The sequence below is a fragment of the Primulina eburnea genome, chromosome 5 (genome assembly GCF_022965805.1).
Source record: "Primulina eburnea isolate SZY01 chromosome 5, ASM2296580v1, whole genome shotgun sequence".
In the NCBI taxonomy this organism is placed as follows: domain Eukaryota; kingdom Viridiplantae; phylum Streptophyta; class Magnoliopsida; order Lamiales; family Gesneriaceae; genus Primulina; species Primulina eburnea.
The window spans coordinates 10927780-10945680 of NC_133105.1; the positions used below are offsets into that span (position 1 = coordinate 10927780).

The 17901-nt window shown below is 31.6% G+C and overlaps 1 protein-coding gene across 1 annotated transcript; it reads right to left on the reverse strand.

Annotated features, from left to right (window-relative positions):
- Positions 1–7567: 7567 nt before the first annotated feature.
- Positions 7568–10316, reverse strand: LOC140832987 (uncharacterized). The gene has a single exon (XM_073197339.1). It carries the CDS (start codon positions 9733–9735, stop codon positions 7915–7917), a length of 1821 nt encoding a protein of 606 aa, XP_073053440.1. The 5' UTR covers positions 9736–10316; the 3' UTR covers positions 7568–7914.
- Positions 10317–17901: the final 7585 nt, after the last annotated feature.

Consider the following 17901-nt stretch of genomic DNA (forward strand, 5'->3'; position numbering starts at 1 on the left):
AACTAGGCTATTGTTTTCACAAATTTTCCTAAACAAAATATTTTGAATATTAACTAATGAAATGAGTCTATTATACTTGGTTAATGAGCCTAACCTTGCACCTTGTGTTTTAATTAAAATAAAAGCCCTAAAACCCTGCCCTCAAACCCCATGACCCACACCCCCTCACCCTAAATCATACTAGAACTCTCTCATCAGCCAAGTTTCACACACCACACGTAAATATGGAGAGGGAAGCCACGGTTTTTGAAGGAAATTTAGCTTAGGATTTTCTCTACACCGACGTCCTCGCATCACAAATCGTTTTCTTGCGTAATAAACATAAAGGCATGCCTTGATCTCTTTTTTCTCATCTATCGCATCATATTATATTTTTGATGCATGATTGCATGGAAAATTATGTACCCTTTTGTGTATTTTTGTTTTTTTTTTCTAAACATGCTCAAAGAACTCATGCTTTCATGATTTGAAATTAACGATTTTGTGGCATAGAGGGGCTGCCATGGTAGGGACATGAAAAGGGACAAATTTCAGGAAGTTTAAGGAGTTTTAGGAGCCACGGTTCAGGGAGGGGCAGTACTAGGGGGACGGTCGCAAGATGGGAGGGCTTTTACACCACCTAGATCACGGTTTTAGAGTGCTAGGAATGGAGGCCGCGTGGGGTGCCGTCCAGGCAAAGGGCTGGGCTCGTGAGGGTCCTAGCCTCGAGCCAAGGTGGTCCACGCAAGGCTGGAAGGGCAGGAAAAGAGGTGGTGCACGGCTAGGACTCTTCCTAGCCGCGGCCGTGTGTTTAAGATGAACCCTGCAAGTTTACGTGCATGTGCTGTGGGGGCTGGCCTAAGGGAGTCCTAGAGGGTTCAGTCTAGGTCTTAGAAGGGTTGGTCAGGGGCTGATCCAATTGATTAGGGTTTAGGTTCGAAAGTTTGGAAGGTGGCGTGAGTTAGGGTTCGATCCATATAGGGCAAAAATTTCAGTAGCTATTAATCTAGGTTGATCGAGGGCCTTAATTGCCTTGGTTTGGGTCTTATATAGTTGAGTTGGGTGTTAATAAGCTTTGGTTCAAATTTTGTAAAGTTCGATTAAGTTTCAAGTCAACGAATTGGGAAATTAGTCGAGAAGCCTAAGATTACGTCTAAGAATTATATGGGTGTATGTTAAGGTGATATGTTAAGTTTGGAATGATTTGGGTCGTCATTTTAAAGTCTAATGATAAAATGAGAAAGTTAGGGTTTCAGGGACAAAATGGTCATTTTACACCTGGAAAAAATTTTAGATGTCATGGCGATGCCTTGAATGCTATAATAAATGTTAAAAGGTTTATTTTAAATGTTTATGAAATTTTATGATAAAACGTTAATGTTAAAAGACATGTTACATGTTTGGTTTAAAAGAAAAATGAATTATACGTGCATGAATTTTTATTATTGATGGAAATATAAAAAGTCGAATGAGGTGAATTGATTGTGACTAATACGATGATACGGTGATATGTAAGGCCAAGGCTCAGTTGACGGGTGAGAGTGTAGCTGATGTCCCTGTCGCCTGGTACCGTGGTTATATGTAGATGGATCCATCGACCTATAACTAATATGAAAGTCGTAATTGAGTTTCTAAATTCAGTAAAAAGGGAAACATATATGTATATGATGAAAAGGAAAAAGTATATGATAAGAGGAAAATGTTTAAAGTTTAAGTTCATGAAAAGCTATTTTCTAAAAGTATTTTCACTGTTGCATGTGAATGTATTTGTATTACTTGCTATCATGATTAATGTTTGCTGAATCAATAAACTCACTAGGTGTGATCTATGCAGGTGAGTATGGTATTGATAGAGGACTTGATGGTTGAACTAGCTGGATTGAAGGTGCACACAACCCGTGTACCATCGCTAGTTTATCGCAAATAAAAATTATGTCTAAGATTTAAGCTACTTTAAAAATTTTATGACTTATGATGCTTTTGAGAAGTTTTGAGAGGATGTTAGAGTTAAGTTTATTTTTGAAATAATGTTAGCTTAAGATTGGTTGACATTTACGATTTTATGTTTTAAATTCGTTCTTTTGGATTTTCAAATAATACTTAGTTGATTTATTTTAAATGGTGTGAAAGTACTTTAAAATATAGTTCTGTATACTTTCGGCCGAATGCTTCAGTGGGAAAAAAAATTCTAGTATATTTTAAATAAAAACTAGTAGTAGACGTTTCAATATATGTTATGTATTGATAAATAAATAATGTGTTACATAATATATCGCAATAACTACAATTTGATTTGTTGGATACCTACTATGATATGTTCCGAGTAGAAAATTTATTTATTACTTTAGCACTTTTATTATTCACTTCCTACGTATTAGTGGAACTAGCTCTTATCAATAGTGGAACAATGGTATTTGAAATTCAACTTTTTTCCTTCTAAAATGAATTCCTTCGTTCCATTCACACTAAACTTTAACATGATACCAGAGCTTAGTTCGATACCAATGGATTTCATTCCATGGCTTCACACGATCGGTGTAGATCGCGAGCTACTTTAACTACAATTAGCTGGTGGAAGATTAAATTAAATTTTTATTTTTTGTTTTCGTTATAGCGAATGTGAGCAATTTCAATGAATATATTTTCATCCATCGACTACTCAAGGTATGAATCTGATTCATGATCAATAGACTCGAGTAAAGAATTATGTTGTTTGGAGTATAGCTATGTTGATTTGCCTTATTCAAAAAATAAAATCTCATTTATCGATGGAACATGTAGACGACCAACAGTCGATTATCTTATGTTGCAACAATGTGAAATATGTAATGCACTGTATTATCCTGGATCATGAATATGATGTCTAAGGAAATTGTTGGAGGAATACAATATTCCACCAATGCATCTATGGTGTAGGGATTACAAAAAGGCGGGTCGAGATAGGGGAGGGGATGTCTTCCGAATTCCGTCCCTGGATCCAAAACCCGCCCCCATCCTCTTCTCAATTAAACTAATTGTGAATTTTCTAATATACTCTTATTCATTTAAGTTAGCAAATTAAATCAATAATTTTTTTTAATGGGTTCTTTTGTAATTCATTGTCCATCTTAAATGACTTTGGACATTAATGCATATTGAATTCATCAATTTACCAGTGGTCTTTCTTTGTTGCTACTAAAATTGGTTGTTAAAATGAGTTGCTTTTTTCGTGGTTGCTAATGAATATTTAATTTTTTATCTTATCTTTTCTTTTATTTTACGTATAAATACATCACTTTTATAACAAATTGATTTTTAAATATGAACTAAGAAACATCATACTTTTTTTATTTAAATATGTCATTTTGTTTTTGTGACACTATTTTTTCTTATATATATTGTTTAGTGTTTGCGGGTGTTTTTGTGCATTTAACATTGTTGGAAATATTATATGCATAGAAAATTTAAATCATAATGTGTCATTGATAATACACATTAATGGTCCACCAATTTTATTTCACAATAACCATAATATTTTTATTTAATGATTGTTTTACTTTTTAAAATATAATTAATAAAAATTTTGTGTTCTTGAACTCTATTTTTCCACTTTTCTACATATTATCATTATATATGATGAACTTATATACATAAAAAACTATTTTCCACATTTCAAAGTAACAAAATTGTTATTTAATATTACTCACTTAATGATTTAACTAAATTATGTTCACTAATTCATTGTGCATTATTATTATAATTGCAACATAATGGAGCATAGGTGAAGGCATAGGATTGTCATCCCAACAATTAATATTTGTGTTTAAATTATTATTATTAATTAAAATTACTTTGTGTTTGATGAAATTATTTGTTAGTGAGAATATATTATTTTATTTAGAGAAATAATTTTTGGAATGTAAAATAACATCCATATCGGATTTGTTAGGTACAATAATTGTTCATGTTAAATAGAACCATTGAAACGTGACGTTTGAGTTGCTTTATGGTTTTAAAAGATTTTATTTAACATTGCACTGTTATCACCGGTTATAACTTTTGGTAAAACGGAAAGTGAATGATCATACAATTGATATATATCATAGACAACATCATGAATCAATTCTCATAGATGGCAAGTAGTGTGATTATTGGAAGTAAGATTGTTGGAATGCAATAACTATCTTTGCTGGATACATCAATCGAACCATGATGATTGACTACAATATCGTTTAAAATATTTGAGTTTCAATGTTACCATCAGCTATAGTTTTGGTAAAGCGACAAATGTTTGGTCCTACAATTAGTATCATAGTCAGTCTCACAAATATGATTCACATTCATTGCAAAGAGTGCAATTGTAGGGGTACAATAATTGTCCCCACTGGATAGAGCAATGGAAACGTGACGTTTGAGCTACTGAATGATTTTACAATATTTGAGTTAACGTTTAAACATTGTTACCACAAGTTATAAATTTGGTAAATTGACAAACGTTTTGAATTTTCGGATTATGAATTATTTTGAATTTTATTTTGTTTCTCTAATAAAATATCTATCTATATCTCTTACATCGAGATAGTTTTTTGCTATTATATTATCTGCTCTTGAATTTTCATGTATTTTCTCTTAATTTTTATATCAAATAATTTTATCAATAATTTTAAAATTAATATATACATCACATCTATTTTAATCACTCAATTTTTTCCTTTTTTTATTCATTATACTTCAAAATTCAGAAATACATTCTTCCTCATTAACAATTAATTCATACACTTAATTATGTTTAATGCAAAATAGATATAATATATATAATATGTGGAGAAATCGAGTTAGACTTTTAAAAAAATAAAAATAAAATGGAGTTAAACCTAATAATGAACGACTCAAATAAACAAAATAAGAAGACCATAGGAAAAACACATGCAAGCATCAAAGAAATTGATCAAAATCAACTCAAATAAAAAAATAAAAAGACCATAGGAAAAAACACACGTAAACATCAAAGAGATTAATCAAAATCAAATCTGATAACGAAAAAACATAGAAAATAGATATGATGATATGATTGCTGATTGAATAGAATAAAGTAGGAAAAATAAAATAAAACTATGATACTGAAAGATTCGAAAATCATACAAGAAAATGATTGAAAAAATCAAACCATGTTGTTTAGAATAATAGATAAACTGTGAAATAATATTTGTTATTGAATAATTTGTGAAAAATTATGTGTCTATATGCGTTTGTAAATTTAGGATCAATGTAGTGTACTTAAGTTCGTTACACACGTGCGTTGCACGTGCTTTGCTACTAATTTAAGTAAATATTCAACCAGCGTTCTCAGTCAATTACTAACACAATTTTACAAGTGTTGATTGAATTTATTCATCTTGTTTTGATGTTATTTGTTCTACCACCACTAGCTGCGAGCCGTTTCAGCAATGAAGCATATGAAGACGAAATTTCACAATAAAATGAAGGATGATTTTCTTGCCAGTTGTTTGTCACTTTATATTAAATGAGATTTAGTTGTTGAGAGTATAGATATAGATTCTATCATATTGTTATTTAGTTTTAAAATTTTGGTATATTTTTTTGTCTATTTAGATATATCTTTTAGATTTTTTAAATTTAACATATATTATATTAGTATTTTAGATTAACAGTAATATGTTTGGTTAAACTGATCTTACTGATTTGATTTATTTTTAATATAAATTAGTTTGATCATCGATCTGGTTATAAAAATATTTCCTATAAATGATCTTCACAAATTCCTAGATATTATATATACTCTTGATGCTATGGGTGTATATGTAGTTGGACACCTCATGAACACCGCAAGATGTTCATATAAACGGCTTGTAGAATATATTAAATGCTTCCATTATGTTCACATGGACATCTTAAGGTGTCCTCCAACATAAGTATATTATTTTTAGAATAAATAAAATTATTATTAAATGAATGAATAAACAACGTGTCATGAATCATGTTGCAGTACCCATAACCACAATTGACTTATGTTCTATATTGAGAGAAGTATCGAGTTCACAATTAGATTGGATCAAAACAACTACCATCATAGAAGTTCGAGTTTTTCTACATCATGAATGGGAAGAAATGGTTTATCGAACGAAAATAATTATGAAACATGGCTCGCATCGTTGCCGCCTCTAATTGATACTTGACAAAAACTTGTGTGAGATGGTCTCATCAGTCATATTTGTGAGACGGATCTCTTATTTGGGTCATCCTTGAAAAATATTACTTTTTATGCTAAGAGTATTACTTTTTATTGTGAATATCGGTAGGATTGACCCGTCTCACAGATTAAGATCCGTGAGACGGTCTCACATGAGACCCACTCTTGATACTTATGTCTCACTTTATAGGACATACTGTGATACAGTTTATGCAAGAAAAATATATGCGAGTATTACTTACAAAGAAAGGCACAAGAGAGTATTTACAGTATGAAGTGAATGACTCTTGCCTGATTATTGGCATGCTTTTCGAAATTTCGTGTATCGTGATATAGGGTGGGTTAGATTCAACGAGGATTTATCGACTAACAGCACCCGAAGTCGATCTTTATCACAGAGAATATTGTGTTGCCAAAATAGGTACAAGTGTAAACAACTAACTGGAAGAATTCAAGTATGTGTAACTTAGCTGCAACAGATAAAGTTTCAGGAGCTCAGAATAAAAAACTTTGTACCTGGAAATGATCTTGACAAATTCCTGGCAGCTATACTTGAAGGGAAGAAAGTTAAGTAGGATCGAACAATATGTGAAGAAAATTAAAAAGATTAAAAAACCGGTAGGCAGGCATCGCAATACACAAAAATATAGGAAATGTAGCAACAAGAGGCTGAAATATCCAATATATTGCAATGTACATGTAATTTAGAAAGGTTAAGACCGCTCATTTATCATACTCTATCCCCCTTAAGGAAGCACAATTTTGACTCCTGACATTTTAAAAACACGAAATGCGTTACATAGCCGCAGACAGACTAAGAAACACCAAAGAAAAGGGTGTCTATCACTCCTCCAAAAGCAGCAGAATACATAACAACGCTACCAAGAACAGTTTTACAGGGTAACCGAAAAAGGTCGATCAAGAGTATTGACGAAAGTCAAGAAGCACACGGCTGGATGAACAAGGGTTCATGAAATTTGCAAAGAGACGTGCACAAAAGTAGGGCCTTTGCCAGAAAGGTTGCTGTAAATTCTTGCACATGTCAGCATCGTGTGAAAAATATCGTAGAACTACTGACTAAAATGACTAGCCACAAGTGAAAAACAGTTAACTTCTCCTGGTTTCATATACATTTGAGAAATTTGTACCAGAAAATATTCAAGTCTTGATGCATAAACTTATTTTGACTTGCTCCATAATCAGCATATATACTGCTATTTTCTTGTCTAGTTTATTTCTAACCATGAACGTATGATACATTCCGTTTCACGCGAACATTACAAAAATGCCATTAAAGACAACCTTATAAACTAGAAGAAAATTTCAATAACCATAAATTCAGAATATGAAAGGGTACATACAGAGTCAAACTTGTGATGCTTTTCTATGAAATACATAAAAATGAAGCCTATTTTGTTATTGGATAGTATGAATATTCAATTCCAAAACCATGGTATTCCACAAGTTGTAAAGTAGTCATACGACTCATACCCTAGCCAAAGGAGCAGGACCTCATGCAAGACTCTCGTGTGATGAGAATAGTTGGCAACTATCACATTTGTACTCATTTTACAAACAAGGTTCTCAAGTTGCTGGGGAAGCTCATTGTACAATTCGTAAAACTAATAAAACCTCTCACAATTCCAATGTGGGACATCACAAGAACTTCAGTTTTCGTTATCATATAAGGGCTGAAAGTTAAAGAAAATTATCACCATCTTCGTGTAACCAAATCCTTGAAAAAATCAAGGATGAAGGGGAGAATCAAATTGCAATTGCCAGTCCATGCTATCCTCAAAATCAAAACTACTTGCACAATCCAACAACGCATTTTGTTGTTGCTCGTATCGACATATGTAATTTAATCCAACCAGTAGCTCACAGATGGCTGCGTCTGTTTTTTCTTGGTCAGCAAAATATAGCGTCTGGAACAAAAGAACATTTGTCCTAGTAATAATTTGCTGCTGTTCAAAGTTCCGCTCACTTTGCCATCTGATCATGTTATGTGCAAGCGGGGCAAGCCATGAAAGCAATCCATCTAGACGCTCTCTCCAGTCATGTGCTAGAGGTGCGTCATAGATAGACAATGTTTTCACATAAGACTTCAAACTTGTCTTCAAAGTCTTTCTTAGTCTTGTCGGAAGCATTTGATACAAATCGTCTCTAGCTTCATCACCAACCAGATGTGGGTAACGGAGCAATTTCTCTATGACAATTATAACATTGGCATAGTGCAGGGCTAAAGCAGATCCTCCAACAGTACTTGGGAGTGCATAGACCTGTAACCGACTATTGCTTCTGATTCCTGTGGCATTTAATAAACTGCCCTTCAGCCATCTTTGTTCTCCGTTTAAAGGGTCATTGTTATTGAGATGACCAAAGTTAACTAAACGACTGGCATGCTCTTCCTTCATACCACCTATGTCACTACCATAGCCAAAGATTTGACTAATTTGATCATCGCCATCATCAGCTTTTGAAACAGAACTACTCAGACTTAAACATTCCATGAACATCCTCCCTGGTCCCATTCCACACGACAAACTAAAATCATCAATACCATGCAAGCAACCACTTTTCTGCAATCCAACTTTGGGCTTATGAGTTACGGTCTTCTTCTCCAACCCATCTTTTCTGATAGACCCCGAATGGCAAAAGCACTTAGTATTGGTTGAATCTGACTTTTTCAGAACAGCATCTGTTTGAACCTCTCGATTAACCTCTAAAGGACCAGATTTCTGTCCAAATTCTGGCTTCATGCTGCGAAAACTTCCACTTAAACCAACCTGTGACCTTGAAATGGGAACACCAGAATCATCCATCTTTCGATGAACATCTGCAAACACCGCAAGTATCCGTGCATAAACTGTGCATATGGTTCTTGCCAACAGCTCTACAACTTTGTCATATGTCTGGTTCCAAAGTGAGATGTCCATCAAATGACTCACATCTTGTTTCTTCCACATCAACTTCTGCTCAAAAGCTTTCCTACTCTCTTCATGCTGGTTTTGCTGAAATTTCTTGGTGGCTGCCTCCAGCTCATTCATGACCTCCATTTCACCATATAAACTAGCCGTGGATTTTACGTAGCGCTCCATTTTCCTCGACATACTCACCATGTCCTTGACCAAAAACGCTAACTCCTTTACATCAATCACCCCAGAAATTATGTCTCCATACACATGCTCAAACCCCTGCAAAGCTGGGATGGAGCACTTCTTGCCTAGCCCAGACACCACACTAGCAACCCTATTCAAATCATCAAGTTTCTCAACCAGGGCCAGTTCCATAAGTAGATTTTCATCACTAGACACAAGGATTTTCACCCCATCCGATCTCAAGATTTCATTTTTAAGCTTAAGAATCTCATTATAAGTCAAAGATTTATATAAATGAATAATCTTAGTCATCATATTAGCAACTTCAAAGGACAGTATTCCAATAATTTGCTTCTCTGTAGCCCCATGTTTCTTATTTGATTTTGTCAAATTCTCAACATATAAAGCATGCTTTAATTTGTCACTAACCTGATTACCCATTCTCAAAATCCAAGGCTCCGCCACCATTGCAACCTCCCTCCGCCAACTCTCATGCGAAATCCCACCTCAGATCTCGCCATTATCACATAACCACAGCATAATGGGATTCTGTCAAAGCACAGCACTAAAAAAAACCACCAAACAGTTACCACTCGACAGCGAGTCCAATCAATCATCAAAAATGCATCAAGAAACCAAAAGGGTCATCATATCTCTGCCAAGAAAAGTGGAAACAAGAAGCCCAGACACACAAAATGCGCGTGGCACGAAAGGAGAAAGTGTGCAAAACGTAGGCGCAATTCGAGTAGGCGCGTTGATCGGCTGTAAATTTTATGCACTCGATTGATGAACAGTGGAGTGAAAAGAAGAATGGAAGGAAAAGAACAGAGGAAGAAAAAGAAAAAAAAAAGCAGCGGAATCGATCGACGGACTATATTCCAATGCCGTGTGTGAGTTCTAAAGTTTGATTTATACGTATCACCCGAATATAAACATGTAATTTAAGCTTAATTTTCGTTTCTTGGACTGTAAAAATGAACTCTAGAAGGAATTTGTGCTGATCATTTCGTAAGAGAAAAAGGAGGAGCAGTTAAAGAGAATGGACCCCAGTTTGTGAGAAGAATGAATCTTGTCCGAATAATATTTGTAAAATATTTAATTATAGGCTTTATTTTTTTTTAGTATTTTTATAGCAATTTGTGAATATCCTATCTTGTGAAGTAGGATTAAGTCGATGCTATGGGGTACTGCTTCCACATGATTTGGATGGACAAGATTCACACACATACATTATTTTAAAAAAATTAGTGGACCCCGTGTATGTGTGACTAAATTTGGACCCTTGATTCTATTATGTGGGTAGTGCCCCTACAACCGTGAAGTAGATACCATCTTCAGCTCACGCTCTCCCAATATTTTTCGATTCAATATTTTACTAAACAAATATCTATTTTTTTAATATTTTTGTGAGATGGTCCCACAAATTTTTATTCGTGAGAATGTTCAACATTATCCATATCTATAATAAAAAGTAATATTTTAGCATAAATGACTCAAATAGAATATTATATATATATATATATATATATATATATATATATATATATATATATATCATACAATTAACTAGTAAAACTGTCTCATATGAGCTTTCGTGTTTTTTTATATAATCATTAAAAGATCGAAGTCTCACATGAGACTCGAGATTTAGTGGTCATGAGTTCAAATATCATAAGTTGTACGAGATATTTGGTTAATTATGTTATATTTATATTGAAATTAGATAAATATTTCACCCTATTGGATAAAAAAAAAAAAACACACCATAATTTTGTTTTCCAAACATAACAAGTCATGAAGATGATTTACCAAAAATAACTTTGAAATTTATGGTCAAAAGTTAGCTAGAAAAAAATTTAGGTATTTGGTCAACAATGCATTGATGAATCCATAAAGAAATTGGATGGGCAAGACAGCTAAGCTTTTTAATATTGGTTGTTATGTGTGTAAATAGAAGTACAATAAGTTTATTTTTAGATATGAAGTAAAATTATTTATTATGTCAGATTGATACTTTATTTAGCATCAAATTCGATAAAATATGTTCGATTTATATAAATTATAAGGTAGTCCATTATTTGTAGATAGATTAGAAATATGAGTTTTTATATGCTACGAGAGCGAACCGAATGTAGTTTTTATATTGTTATATGATTTAAATATTTTAATTATAAAGAGATGTAATCGAACCGAGTTGAGTCGAACTTTTGAATGCTTGAGTCTCGAGTTTTATTTAAATAATATATTCATTGCTCACGAGCTTATTCGAACTTTTAACGAGCATAAATAAGTTTAATAAATTTAAATATTCATTAAAAACTAAATTATATATTTAGAGAAAATATAATATTCTAATTAAAATTTGTTTAATTTTAATAAATAAGTTTAATTGATTTTTCTATATATTTTTCATGAATAAAAGATAAAATCGATAAATCAAATATCATTTTTTTTTATCTAATAGTTGATTAATAGGTCTATTAACGAGCTTGTTCACGAGCTAATGAGCTGAATATTGTGAAACATGAGTTTGGTTCGTTTTATCTTAACGAGACTCATTAAACGAGCTCAAACTAATTTTTATAGAATCGAAATTCAAATAGCTCACAAACGACTTGGTTTACTTACATCCTTATAACTATGCTGCATGGGAAATATATTTCACGAAGTAGTAAAGTTCGCACTGATGAGAAAGTAAATATTTAAAATTATCATTGAATTGTTAGTATTATACATAATTATTGAGATATAAATTAAAACAGAAGCTTGAATTTTTTGTTGGTTGGTGAAATATAACTTAAATACCTAACAAGTAATGGCTTGCTTATAGCATTTATTGGCAAGTATTGAATATGTATAAAATTTGAGTTCTCAAAAAAAAAAAAAAAAAAAAAGAGTCATAACTACAACAAAATAAGATATATTATATATATACATTTTCAATTATTTTTATTTAATTTAATTGAACACTTGTTATATTTAATTTTTTTAAATAATTTTGTGTGTGTATATGTAAATTTGAACTTATCATTGTACTAAAAGTTATAGTTGGTAATAACAATTTAACTCAAACATTTTAAATCATGCAACAACTTAAACGTCACGTGTCGATTGCTCTCTTCGCAGACAAAATTATTTCACCCCAAGATCTTCCTCCCGAAAATTAAACATTTTGCAATACATGATAATCAAACATGCCACCTTAGCTCAATTATCAACTGTAGGATCAAGTGTTTTTCACTTTACCTAAAGTTATAACTTATGTTAACAATATAGATTAAATATTTTAAATCATGCTACAGCTCAAATATCTTTCATCGAATTCTCTTTTAATAGAAATAATTTGTAAAAAAAATAAAACAAATGACGAAGCTGTAAGATTTTCATATTTAACAAATAGTCTAGATTATGTCACTGAAAATAGTAAACAAATTATTTCCTGGTAAGATAAAATTAGTTTAACTTTGATGAGTTTGACGCTCACAAATAAGACTTTTTCCACTGTCAAAGTAAACATTTCTTTAGAGAAAAAACAAAATGTAAATATTCAATACTTTTCTCGAACACAAGAAATTGAGTTGAACTTAAAATAATATATAGCGATAATGGGAAATTTCCAAAAAATCGTATGATAAGATGAGATATAAGTTATTTTTATATCTTTAGGGAAATAAAAGGATCTATTCAAACAATTAATCTGATTTTTGATGGAGTACTAACATTGTGCTCAATACTGATGACAAGACCCGAACTTTACTAATATATCTGTCGTCATATCAGTACAATGTGAAAATTATACAGAATGCGTGCGGAAAAAAAACAACCACCAATTAGAATTTCAAAAAAATTATATAGACAAATTTACCAGATTAATATGAAATTTTGGCAGATTAAATTATTGCAAATACTATAGATATGTTTGCACTTTCGTGGACTTGGGATCACATTTTGACTCTTAATTCCCCAGTCAGTAAGGCATATGGGAACGCAAAAGAATATTTGTCTTATATGAATTAAGAACAGAAGGACTAAACACCAAACGAATGTGAAAAGTTGCAAGTCTGTTGATTTTCTTGCATCAAGTGGCGGACTAGTCAATCCTATCTCTTGTCTAGGATTGGTCCATACTATATGGAGAGATTTAAATTTCATGTAGTACAAGTTTTACTATGTTATTAAATTTGACGATTGTATAAACTTATCATAGGGCTACTGTACATTTTTATAGAAGAGTAGGATCTGGAGGTACGTGGTTGGCACGGTATATCATATCGAAATTTCGAATACCGTATATCATGCCGAAAATATCGATATGAGAAAAATTATATCGTTACCGTATCGACTTTTCGGTATACCCCTCGTACCGAAAGAATATATAAAAAAAAATTATTCTCTTATAATTTCAAGGTCATTGATCACCATTAATACTAAACAAATCCCTTAAGACAATCAAAAAGACCACGAAAAATATATACAAAACAAATCCAGCAAGACAATAAACAACAACCTGTCTCTATCTTTGAATCCAGTCAGCTACGCAACATGTGTCTGGATATCCAAGATATCAATGAAAACCAATAAACTTCAACGCAACTTGTGCAATTTCTTCATCTGCTATCTTTGCAACAATTTCTGAGTTCCTATGATTTCTAAAGCATGTCATCTTTTTAACAAGTCAAGGCCCAGGAGCCACTCCTCTAGCTAGCTATAATGTTTGGCGACAAAGATAAGACTTCTCAATAGTTTAAATTCTCAACTATGAGTCGTGCTGCTTCACTGAACTTTGATTTGGACTATTCCAACATGATGAGTCCAAACAACAGTTAAATTTACGGTATCAATATATATCCTTTTATACCAAAAAATGTTTTATATTTTTTAAAAATTTAACTTTATTATATAAAAATATTATATATTTTTTAATTTGTATATATATTATTTCAATATTTCGGTATATATACAGAAAATTTCAAATTTCATATCATTATCGTACCGAATATTTTGGTATCGGTACCATATCGTACCGAAAATTTCGGTATACCAAAAAATTTCGATAAATTCAGTATTTTTTGTTGCGATAACCTCGGTATACCGAAAATTCGGTATTTTTCCCCACTCCTAAGTAGGTCTTTTTTAAGATGATTTAATGATCTTTATTCGTGAAACATGTCATCCATGTCCATATTTACAATAAAAACTAATATGTTTTGCATAAAAGATAATACTTTTTCTTGGGTGATCGAAAAAAATATTCATCCAAAAAATTGACCTGTGAAACCATTTCATAGGAGTTTTTGTATTTATGAAATATATTATTTTGATGTTTATGTTGTTCAGAAATTCTTTTTTGATGGATCGTTACAACCTGTTATAATTTTGGTCATTTGTCAAGTATTCTAGTTATCATGATGGTTTTCAGATGCATAAAATGTATTCATAAAATCTTTTAGATAATTTTTAGGACCGAGGGTTTGAAAATTAACTAAAATTTATAGTTGGTGGTTAAGTGCACTTTTTTCAATAAATGAAAATCGAACATGTGATCTTGGTTCTGATATCAATTATAAATCTCAGCACTTGTCGTTTTATCAAAAGTTATAGCTGATGATAATAGTCCAACTCAAATGTTAAAATCGTTTAACAACTCAAGACTCACGTTTCAATTGTTCTACCGAACATGAATAATTATTTTACCCGAAATAATTTTTCTAACATTATAAATCAATTTGTACATTATAACCACAACAAGGTTTTTTCTATATTCAAATAGAAAATTTGAAATTCGTATAACTAAAGATATATTAATTAACTTTCTCAATCATTACTAAATTTCATTCGAGTAATCTCACTTTCAACATTTGGAAAAGTAGGTGCATGGGTTCCAACGATACTCATCGATCACACAAGAAAAATACAAATTTGTTGGATGGGAACTTATCAACATTTTAGGTAATTATGTCAAAAAGTTCTCACTAGTTGGAGTTGTTGATTTTTTTTTATTTTTTTTATTTTTTAGTCAAAGACAAATCTTCTTAATGACATTTGATAAACAGATGCCAAGACAATAAGGGAAATGACAAATTGGAAGAACTATCACAAATTGACACCTAAACTTTTTATTTTAAATAATTAATCATTAAATTTTTTATTTAAGACGTCGTCTTCTAATAGTTCCAAATTAACTTGTGATCTACGTACAAATTCTATGGAAAATATTCCATTTTTCTTGTCAAGTTGATGATGATGTCCGGAATATGATTTAACGTGGTCATCTACGAGTCTTCTTTGATTATTGACTCATTCAAAAAAAAAAAAAAACACGATATTCATTTGGAATATGTAAAGTATATATGATGCCGATCAAATATTTCTATTTATATAATATATTTGTGAGTGTTCGTGTCAAATCTGTAGTCCAAGCTCACGCATGCACGACAATACAATGGCCTCCTATAGAAAATATGGATATATGTTTTTATTTTACGAAAATGATTAATCTAAGTTAGTTTATTGCTCATTGTAAGACATTTTTAATATTGATTTTTTTGTACCGAAGATGCCATAGAATTACCGATCAAAGGTTCTGCATTAATCATGTAGATACCGATATCCCACTTGCACCAAACGCCATGTGAAATTATGAATTTAGGTTTTAGGAAGATACAATAAAACAAATTGTTCGAGTTTTTCTTTAAATTATATAAATCTCTCGAATTTTATTTTTATTTTTAAAAAAATACTAATAAGTTTTCTATAACTAAATCTTCACTATTCTAATTAATTGCTTAATTGTGTGAGTATTTAAGTGTCAACTACGAGAAAAGTGCGAAATCAATAATTTGAATTTTCGTACTAAAATTTCTGTAAATCTCGTCTGGTGGAGTCCAATTGGAGGGCTTATTTCAAGATTGCAGTTAGGGTTAGGTGGATAATGTTTTTATGGCGGAATAATTTAATATTGACGAAAAAGAATTTGGTAAAGCTTTTGAATTTAATTAATCAAACCCTAACCACTGTTTTTTACTTTCTTCCTTTATTTATACCAGTAAATCTATATATATCAAAGTTTATTTTTGAGTTTTTATTTAGTTCTAAATTAATCGGTTTTTTTTAGAGAAAAAATGGATATTTCGAGGAGAAAAATGTAGTTATTATATATATATATGATCCGGGATAATTAAGCGAGCGGAGTCGGGCAATCCACCTGATCGGATGAAAGTTTTTTTTGGGAAGATGAGCAAGGAATATAGCTTCAAAAGTAACCTGCAAACAAAAAAATGAACTCGTGAATGGGCGTCGGAGTAGTGTGTCCGACGTGACCACTCCGATTCTTAAGTCATCAAGTGGAAATGAAAGATAAAGTATGTATATGTGAGGATATACGTGATGCTCAAAAGCTTAGAAGCCAAAAATGTATCAAAATCTTTTCAAATGTAAAACATACGAGCTATTTATAGGAGGAAATCTCATTATTCCCTTGTTTTTAGTGCTCACGTACTAAGTAGGGTAAGGTAGCTGTCCATACCCTATCTCTGATAATTTCTCTGGTACGCCAAACCCATGTAGTTCTGACAGTAATGATTGCCTAGAATAAGGCCTCTCATATTGATGCACTCGAGTTCGGTACTGTTATCGATGTAGTCCGGATAGAAATCATCTGAGAGCTTGTATGAGAGCCAGAACTTCTGATAACCCGGGGAGAAGATGCCCCGGGCATCCACATGGCATGGCCAGCTGCTGAAGAATTCATCATGAGATTGACCCTGATTTGGGCTATTGATTCAATATCTCATGTCACCCATATGATTCGGGCTCTTATTTGGGAATCATCAAATTACTCAAAACCCTAACGCGGTTGTGTGGTAAATCGATTATGGCAATCGAGTTCTAATGAAAATCGAAATGGTGAAGAGACAAACATGTCGAACGAAAAATTAATACAATTTTCCTATTTTTAACGAACTTCTGAAAGAGATCAAAACGTGTTCCTCACGATTGTTAAAAGGTCATTCTTTTAAAACTTGAAAGTGTGTACCCATACAAAAAATATAGATGCCGAGCAAAGTTAAAGAGCGATCGAAAATTGAATAAAGCAAGAAAAAACAAAATTCTATTACACTTTATTATGTAGAAAATTTCCTTCAAAAATAAATTAGTCAAAGCTAACAAATTGGACTATTAACTTGACAAATTGGAATTATTAATCTTTAAAAAACCTTGAAATATTAAACAAATAAATAAAAACTTTATAATTATAAAGGTTTTTTTTTTATGAAAAGAAAAAAGAACGAAAGAAGAGACTTTTTATAAGGAAGATTTCGTGATTGTTTAATAAATGTTTATTTTTATTCGTACTATTGTCTAATTTATAATATAATTTATGAAATTGATTAGCTAGATAATTCGATTAATTTATATTGATATATCTGTAATTAATTTATTACAATTATGCTTAATTATTTTTTTGGATCGAACAATTAACCAAATAAATCAAAGTAAGGGAAAAAATTAGTTTCTTGTGGTTTTTCTATTGAACTAACCAAATAACTCTAATGTATTATCTGGACTAATTGATTTATCTGATTAATACAACAAAGCTAAAAATCTAATTATATTTGGTTTGAATTTGTAAAC

Excerpts from the sequence above, each read along its gene's own strand:
- LOC140832987 (XM_073197339.1), bottom strand. The coding sequence starts at position 9,735 with ATGGTGGCGGAGCCTTGGATTTTGAGAATGGGTAATCAGGTTAGTGAC.